This window comes from Trichechus manatus, unplaced genomic scaffold, assembly GCF_000243295.1.
Source record: "Trichechus manatus latirostris isolate Lorelei unplaced genomic scaffold, TriManLat1.0 scaffold00004, whole genome shotgun sequence".
In the NCBI taxonomy this organism is placed as follows: domain Eukaryota; kingdom Metazoa; phylum Chordata; class Mammalia; order Sirenia; family Trichechidae; genus Trichechus; species Trichechus manatus.
Window position 1 is genome coordinate 33,895,463 of NW_004443940.1, and position 8,024 is coordinate 33,903,486.

General features: G+C 52.1%; 1 protein-coding gene across 1 annotated transcript in view; it reads left to right on the forward strand.

The window, feature by feature from the left end:
* The window catches only part of TMEM131 (transmembrane protein 131), a 144,038-nt gene extending 136,338 nt beyond the window's left edge, over positions 1-7,700 (forward strand). Inside the window, exons 35-40 of the mRNA XM_023734176.1 lie at positions 1,587-1,752; positions 3,028-3,149; positions 3,234-3,330; positions 4,439-4,536; positions 5,367-5,527; positions 6,641-7,700. Of these exons, the coding sequence (XP_023589944.1) occupies positions 1,587-1,752; positions 3,028-3,149; positions 3,234-3,330; positions 4,439-4,536; positions 5,367-5,527; positions 6,641-6,925 (929 nt within the window). The 3' untranslated portion in view covers positions 6,926-7,700. The remainder of the gene's footprint in view (positions 1-1,586; positions 1,753-3,027; positions 3,150-3,233; positions 3,331-4,438; positions 4,537-5,366; positions 5,528-6,640) is intronic.
* The last annotated feature ends 324 nt before the right edge of the window (positions 7,701-8,024 follow it).

The window sequence follows — 8,024 nt, forward strand, 5'->3', positions numbered from 1 at the left end:
ACAGGCACGCTCAGAAAGGGGGTCCAGAGAGCGCAGTGCAGACCGCTCGTGACAGCCATGCTCGGAGTGGGTGTCCAGAGAGCACAGCGCACACCACCCGTGTTGGGCGCACTCAGAGCAGGGCAGGCAGGCAGGCAGGCACAGAGTGGGGCAGTTCACAGAGGAACAGGCCACTTCCGTTGGGGAAGGGTGTCATAGAAGGTGTCATACAAAAGGTGGATATAAAGGATCAGGACAGTGGTACAAATAATTATCTTGCGTTGTAGCTGTGATACCATAGACACATTGTGCTTTGGGGGGTGGGCGTGGATGTAGAGATTAGAGCAGGGCCCGTACAGGCGGTGGCACTGGAGATGGGCCCTGGGTATGGGTGTCAGGTCAGCAAGACAGAGCAGATGAGGAAGGGATTGTTCATCTCATCGAGAGTGAGAGTGAGGTGGATCAGAGACAAGAACGGTGAATCGGGCGCCCACACCCCTGAGGAAGGCAGAGGAGAATTCGTGGGGTCGGTAGAAGGTGGTGCTAAAGATGGGGAATGGATGGCATGGGCTTCAAAGAAAAGGTTACTTGGATTGGCGCTGCCATACTGGAATCTTGACCTGGCCAGGGAATTTGTATCCTCTTCCAGGCCCTGAACCCCAGGGTACTGGGAGAAGCAGCTAGTGCTGGAGGGCATTACAAAGGAAGTGGAATCACCACGCAAACCAGGCTTCTGGCGTTTGGGAAGCGAGGTGGTGCAGACCACTCACAGGAAGCCCGAGAAGTAAGGCGGGTTTTCTCCTTGTGAAGCAGGGATTGTGTGGGGAGTGAAGGGGCAGAGGTAGGAATGTGCCCACTGGGGGCAGAACCGTGCCGGGCAGGGTGAGGAACACGGAGGACAGTGGGTCTGAGAAATTGTGCCAGGATAATTGTCTGTAACTGGGCGGCCTCCCAGACCTGGAGCCCATAAAGATGGAGCCCCCAAGGGCGGAGCCTTCACTCACCCCTGTTGGTGTCACAGCATCATGAACAGCACCAGGCACACACGATAGATGTGCAAAATGACAGAATGGGTCGTTGTTCTGATGAGAGTTATACGAATTTGCATTTTGTGAGTGCAGAATAGGCACTAAAATTTTTCCATTTAAGATTTTTAAAACAGCCCGCTGGGTGGAAGTTACCTTACAGGGCAGCAGAAATACACTAGGAGCTTGTCCCCTTGTCAAACAGGGACGAGGGCGGTGGTGTGTCAGGCATACCCCAGGAGCGACGGAGGCTCGCCTTGTTGTAGAACTTGGGACCGTGTGGCCGGGTCAGCGTACCTGCCACAAGCGTCAGCTTGTGCAGCGGCCAGATTCTCAGGTCCCCCAGCAGGGCCTTCGGCTGCCCATCCCTGGGTACATGGACGATGCAAACCCCATAATGCAGACTTGGCTTCCCTTTTTTCCTTTAAAACTTAGAACACACACAGAAGCTTTAAGTTGTCTTTCTCTTTGTAGAAGCACTTGAATTTGGGGTAGTCTCAGATGTGACATCAGAAGTGACTGATTTTGAAGAGAGAAGATGGAGACAGCACATTAATGCGACCTTTTGTTTCTGATCTCCAGCCGCCGATAGTCTCTATAAACTCTCTCTGCAAACTCTCAACGCCGACATCTTCTTGAAACAACGCCAGACCTCACCGACACCCGCGTCGCCCTCGCCCCCCGCCGCGCCCTGCCCCTTCGTGTCCCGGGGCAGCTACAGCAGCATCGTCAACAGCAGCTGCGGCAGGTAGGCTGCGGGTGGCTCCCTCTCCCGCCATAGGTGGATTTCCGCCAGCCGGGTGCTCGCGGCCTTGATCGAAACACCCATGGCCAGAGCACTGCTGTGTCTCAGTCCTTCTGCCCCCGTTTCCCTGTCGGAGCTGTTTGCCCCTTTCCCTGGAGCCCCTCTCCCTCCTTGCTGCCTGACTCTGGCGTAGCATGTTCTCATTCTCATACACGGGTCCTTGCCCCACGGGCTGAGAAACGCAAGGTTTAACACATCAGAGTTGCATTCTAACTCAGGAGTCCATAAGCATGACAAGTGTTAAGTGAGGCTGTGAAGGGGATGATCTGTGAGGTGAGGCTGTGGACTTACATGGCGTTAATGTTTACCTTAGCTCAGTAGACGGAGGGCAGGACCTGGAACAACACTGCAGGGTTGAGTCCTGGCCCACCACTTACCTGCAAGTTACTCTTCGGCCTTGAGCCTCAGCTTCTCATCGTCTGTAAAATGAAGATAACATGGACGATGTCTCACGGGGGTTATGAGGACTAAATGAGTTAAAATCCGTAGTGTGCTTAGAACAGGTCCTGGCCCTCGTAAGTGCCTGGTAACCTTCCGTTCCGACGTTAGCATCACTGCTGGTCGCTGAGGCACTCCGGGATTGGCCTGGGCACCCTCAGGGACAAGGCCGCCCGACACGGTGGCAGACAGAGCCCTGGGGCCTGAGGGCCTGACGCCTCAGCAAGCGTTCCTCTCTGGAGGCAGAGACTGCTCGTTTGTGCCGGGATTTTTGTCGTAATAAATGATAATCAGGAGCACCCACTGGCAACGCTGGTATAGGTGGTTTGTGCTGTGGCCTCATCTCAGTCCCCCAGCAAACATGCACAGGCTCCACCAGGAACCCTGCTTTACAGATGGGGCAGGCACCCGGCCCCCCAGAACCCACACCCTACAGGAACCTACAGCGAGCCGACCCAGTTTTTAACGTTGTCCAAAGAGGCGGCACCCGTGAGGCTCAGATGGAGGCAGCTGTGCTGCCCGGCCCTGGCCAGCCTTTTCTGTTTCCCTAAACTGTCCTCCCTGCCCTCGTCCGTTCTGTAATAGACTTTTATTTCCCCGGAAATCTCCTATTTTCTGTGTGGTTAAAGAGTTTTAGGTCCCAGAACATTTTCCGTATGAGGCCAGGCCCCGTCAGACCCCCATCAGGAAAACCCAGCCTGGCCCCAGCAAGGCCGCTTGACGCTCGGCCGACAGGCCCACACTCCCTGACCTGTCCTCTTCCTTCCTGCCTCCTTCAAGTGACCCCAAAACAAAGCAGCCAAGTGGAAGCAAACACAAACTGACAAAAGCAGCCTCGCTCCCCGGACAGAACGGCAACCCCACCTTCGCTGCAGTCACAGCTGGTTATGACAAGAGCCCAGGTGAGTGGCTTTGCGCCAGCAAGAGCCGTCACGCCCATGTGCTTGGCCTGAGCTGCCTGATTGACTCGGATTCCACTGTTACAGGTGGGAACGGCTTTGCTAAAGTTTCTTCAAACAGAACCGAGTTTTCTAGCAGCCTGGGCATTTCGCACACTCCCGTTGACAGTGACGGCTCCGACAGGTACAGTAGACCATTAGTTAACCAACACAGAAAGGCCTTCTCGGGGCAGGTTCACACCTCCTCTCTCTAGACTGCCTCGGGGCATTTTTCCCTAAACTACAAGTAGGCGGTTGTCGGAAATGGCCAAGCACCTCTAAATTGCTTGCTTCTTTTCTGGGGGAATGAAAAACATCTCCTTGCCTTCCACAGAGGAAATGGTGTCTGTTGGGTGGAAGCAGAAAAGCCTAATTGCTCAGCCGTGTGCCTGGGAGCCTTTCCCACAGCAGTGAAGGAGGCCCACCCCTGCAGAGGGGGGCAGCATTGTACCCCACCTTGTAAATCTAGTCTCCTCCATTACCATAAGAAAGGGCATGACGTGATCATTATAAATAGAAGAACAAAAATGTATTTGGGAGGAAGGAAATTGGAACGCGTACCAGAGAATTTATAGCGAATTGTTGGGCATGTTCTTGACCAACAGCAGCTGCGCGTTTCCCATCCAGTGGCATGGTAGCATGTGGTGATTGCCTCGCTTGATTTTCTTAGATAAATGATAGCAATAATCATAATAAAGACAGTCAGTAAAGGAAAGCCCCAGTTTTACCTCCTTTGCGCTAACAGGAGCCCTAGTGGCACGGTGGTTAATCACTCAGCTGCTCACAGAAAGATGCGGCCGTCTGCTTCAATAAAGATTACAGCCTTGGAAACCCTGTGGGGCAGTTCTGCCTGTCCTGTAGGGCTGCCGTGAGTCGCCATCGACTTAGACAGCAACGGGTTTTTTTTTTTTTGGTCTGGGAACTAATAGGCAGTGGGTCTTAGATTGAAAAGGGTTTTGACTAAATCTTCCACGACCAAAGAGTGAGCAGAGGAAGAAAGTCCTGTCCTCTCTGCACACACTTGCTCTGAACCAGGGTCCCGCCTAGTGATATTACTGGGAGCTCAGGAATTCTCTGTGACTTAGTCCTTTGTGGCCTCGACACCATTTCAGTCTTCCTTTTGTCTTTGCTTGTGGTATTTGAGTGCCCCCAGTTCAGGCTACATCTCCTGTTTGTGAAGGTGTGCAGAATGGATCTGTTTTCACTAACCATCACGTATTTTGTATGTTGCGTTTCCCTCTTGTACCCTTTAGCTCGGGTTTGTGGAGTCCCACCAGCAGCCCAGGCAGCCCCGACTTCACCCCCCTCAACTCCTTCTCAGCCTTTGGGAACTCGTTCAATCTGACTGGCGGTGAGTGTTCAACCCTAGCCCGGTGGCGAGTACGCCTGTGGACAAAGAAGCAGGGAAGGGAAGTTGTGGCTTCACGTGTCAGAGCCGCGCAATGAGCAGAGGACAGCGTGGTTAGCGTTTCAGCAGGCGTTTTGAAAGATGCCCATCTTTATACTTGCTGTCCAGCCCCGGTAGATGGCAGGCAGAAGGGCTGGCTTTAGGGACGTGGGTTTGGCTCTTGCTCTCCTGGCGGGTTCTCGGCGCCCGGGCCCACACAGTACCTCAGTGCTGTCTGTACAGACCCGGCCCAGCGGCCCCTGTGGACGGAGGCAGCCTCCTCCCTCACACCTGCACGCCCACCCAGTGGAGCAGGTCTGATGGCCGTGGGAGTGCCCCACAACAGCGCTCATTTAAAAGAGCTTCCAGAAAGAATCCTGTGCCTTTAAACATGCCTGGGCGTGCTGGGCTTCCTCCTCTGTTGTTTTATTTTTTTATTCTGTCCTTGCTGGGGCAGTTCTGATCTGTCACACGAGGTCGCTATGAGTCAACCTAACAACAGGCCCATCCAGAGTCAGAGACGACACTGTGAGTTTTTTGTTAGCGCGGATCACAGCGTTAGAGGCGGGCGGTGTCCGCGATGCCATGTCATCAGACGGTAACGGGGTAAGGCGTGCAGATCAGGGCTGTGCGCTTGAATTCCGGGATGTCTCTCTCCCAAGCCCTGTGTGTGGTGGGTGCTGACTCAGCGGGAGCGAGCACAGTGGGATGTGTGCTCCCAAATGACGTCTCCACCTGTCCGGGGTGGTCACTGCCACGTAAGACCCGGACCGGATGATTGTTCCCATTTGCAGAAGTTTTCAGCAAACTCGGGCTGTCTCGATCCTGCAATCCGGCTCCCCAGAGGGGCTGGAGTGAGTTTAGCAGTGGCCCTTCGTACCTTTGGGAGTCTCCAGCGATGGACTCCAGCCCTTCCTGGCCAGCCAGCTCAGGCTCCCCGACCACCACCGCCGCAGTGAGTACCCAGCGCCAGACACCCGGGCCTGTGGCATCGCCACTCGCCTGTCGTGACTGCCGCCACTGGCGTTGGTGGCGCTTGACACATTGCGAACAACAAACATGGGTGTGAGCGGGTTTGCTAGTACTCTTACCGTCTGCATCCGTTGCTGCGTCTTCGTATCCTGCCCAAACGACCCATCAATATTATGAGAGTCTTAGAGTCAGGAAGTCACAGGAAGAACAGCTGGACAGCAGTGTGCTTGGTCTCAGAGTGCTCACGCAGCAGGAATCGGGGTCTTCAGCCTCTTCCTGACCTGGAAGTTAGACCAGAGCGCAGCTGTGGACGTGTGGGCCTCTTAGGTTTCCCCCGTGTACAGGGTTGGGTGCACTGAGTGCGGGGATAACTCTCTGTAGAGCACAGACCGTTGGCCCCCATGAGGCAAACCAGGGGCTCTTGTTTATTTTGCTTCTGAGAAGCACCTATCCCTCGGCCGGAACTTCTGTAGCATGTATTTGTTTGCTTCTCAGCTGGATTTTTCTGCAAAGGTTATACTCCCAAAAGAAGTGTTCTTACCAAAGAAAATAATACATGGTTTCAGCTTTCACAAAATTTTCACACAAAAATATCCAAAAAGAACCAGCTGTGATTACTTCTTTCTCTCAGGAAAACGAAATTAGACATTCGGGGTTTAAGTGCATAGATTCCAAAGCGCGGACGTCACTTGTGATCAGCCCAGCTTCCGTTTTGAAAACACCGTAACTGTTCTCCAGGACAGGAGTCAGGGATCTGTAAAGAGCCAAGTAGTAAATATTTGAGGCTTTGCAGGCCACACAGTTTCTGTTGCTGCTGCTCACCTCTGCTGTCCTAGGGCAAAAGCCGTACATAAACAAATGGGCGTGGCTGTGTCCAGTAAAACTTCCTCCACACAATGGCCAGGACTGGGCTTGGCCCCCTGGCTGTAGTTTGCCAGCCCTTTCAGAACCATGTGCTCAGACTCTGGGGGAGCTACGTACATACATTTGCTTTTAAGTAAATAAACAGGAATCCGCGGCCTAGCATAATCTGAGTCTTCATCACCCGCCCGCCCCGTCAGCCCCGGTGCTCACTGTGTTTTCTGTTTTGTGACAGTCCATTCTCGGCAGCACCAGTGGCCTGTGGTACACCACTCCGTTCAGCAGCTCGATTTGGTCCAGCAGCCTCAGCAGTGCCCTCCCCTTCACCGCTCCAGCAAACACGCTGCCCGGGATCGGCCTCATGGGCCCAGAAAGCTCCCCCGCTCCGCCCACCGCCTCCACCTCCAGCCCAGCCGACGACCTGGGGCAGACCTACAACCCGTGGCGGATATGGAGCCCCACAATCGGGAGAAGAAGCTCCGACCCTTGGTCGAATTCGCACTTCCCTCATGAGAATTGAAATGAGGCAAAAACAATAAAATAAAAAGTGGGGCCCTGGCTAGATCATGATATGCTGGTTCTGAGACATCTTTTTCAGGCTCTTACGCTGTAGCTTCCCACTCCCCCCTCCTCGTCTTTGCAAAGCAGACTCAAGCAGGCAGGCTTGTACCACCGCTTCTCTCAGATCTTTCTTGCAATTATGGTAACACGAGATTTGCTGTTGTGCTTTTCGAGAAAAGTCTGGGCTTAGCCACAAACTCTGATAAGACCTGTACATCGGAAAACCTTGACTGTTACCAAGTTTCCACCACCTGTCCTTTTTTCCCCCATTCTTTATTTATCTGTATAAACAACAAATTCGACATTACGGCTAAGGAGATAATTTGAGCTAATTCAGAAGTCCTGGCATGTGACAATTTTATTAAATTACCAAGTTTGGTTTTTAATAATTTTGCAATATTATGCGCCAAGCTCTAATTTTAAAAATGTATAAGGACTTTGTGCTGAAAATTACAGAGTATTTTTTTAAAGTAAGGCTGTCATGGTTTAAAAGCAGATTACAGGAGTGTAAGTCACCTTTAAGAACAGTGGATGAATGTACACACATTCAGTTGAGACCATATGCATTTTCTGTGCTGTTTGTACTTGAGGTATGTAACATTTGTATACCTGAATTTATTTTAAAGATGAACTGAAATGCACATAGCCAAGTCTTGAGATACAAGATTGAACGTGCGTTTCTTAAAAATACAACTTTGCGTTGTACTTTGAAATAAATGATGCTTTTTTCAAAAGCCTTGAATTGTATCTTTCTTTTTCCATGCAAGATACATTTATTTGGATCCTCTCACACCCAAGTAAGCCATCCTATCATTGCTTGTTCCGTGGAGTTGACTAGGAAAGGTGGTGTTTGATTTCTCGCAGCTGGACCCTGCCGAGGTCAGAGTAGACTCTGTGTGTTTCCCCGAGAATCACTGAGGGTCCTTGGAAACCTGTGCTCATCCAGTGATGGTTTTCCTCTGCATCAACCCTAAACGTAAAGGCCTCAAGAAAACAGTACTTACTAGCTTTTACTGACTTCTTAAGGAACCCAGGTGGCACAATGGTTTAGCGCTCAG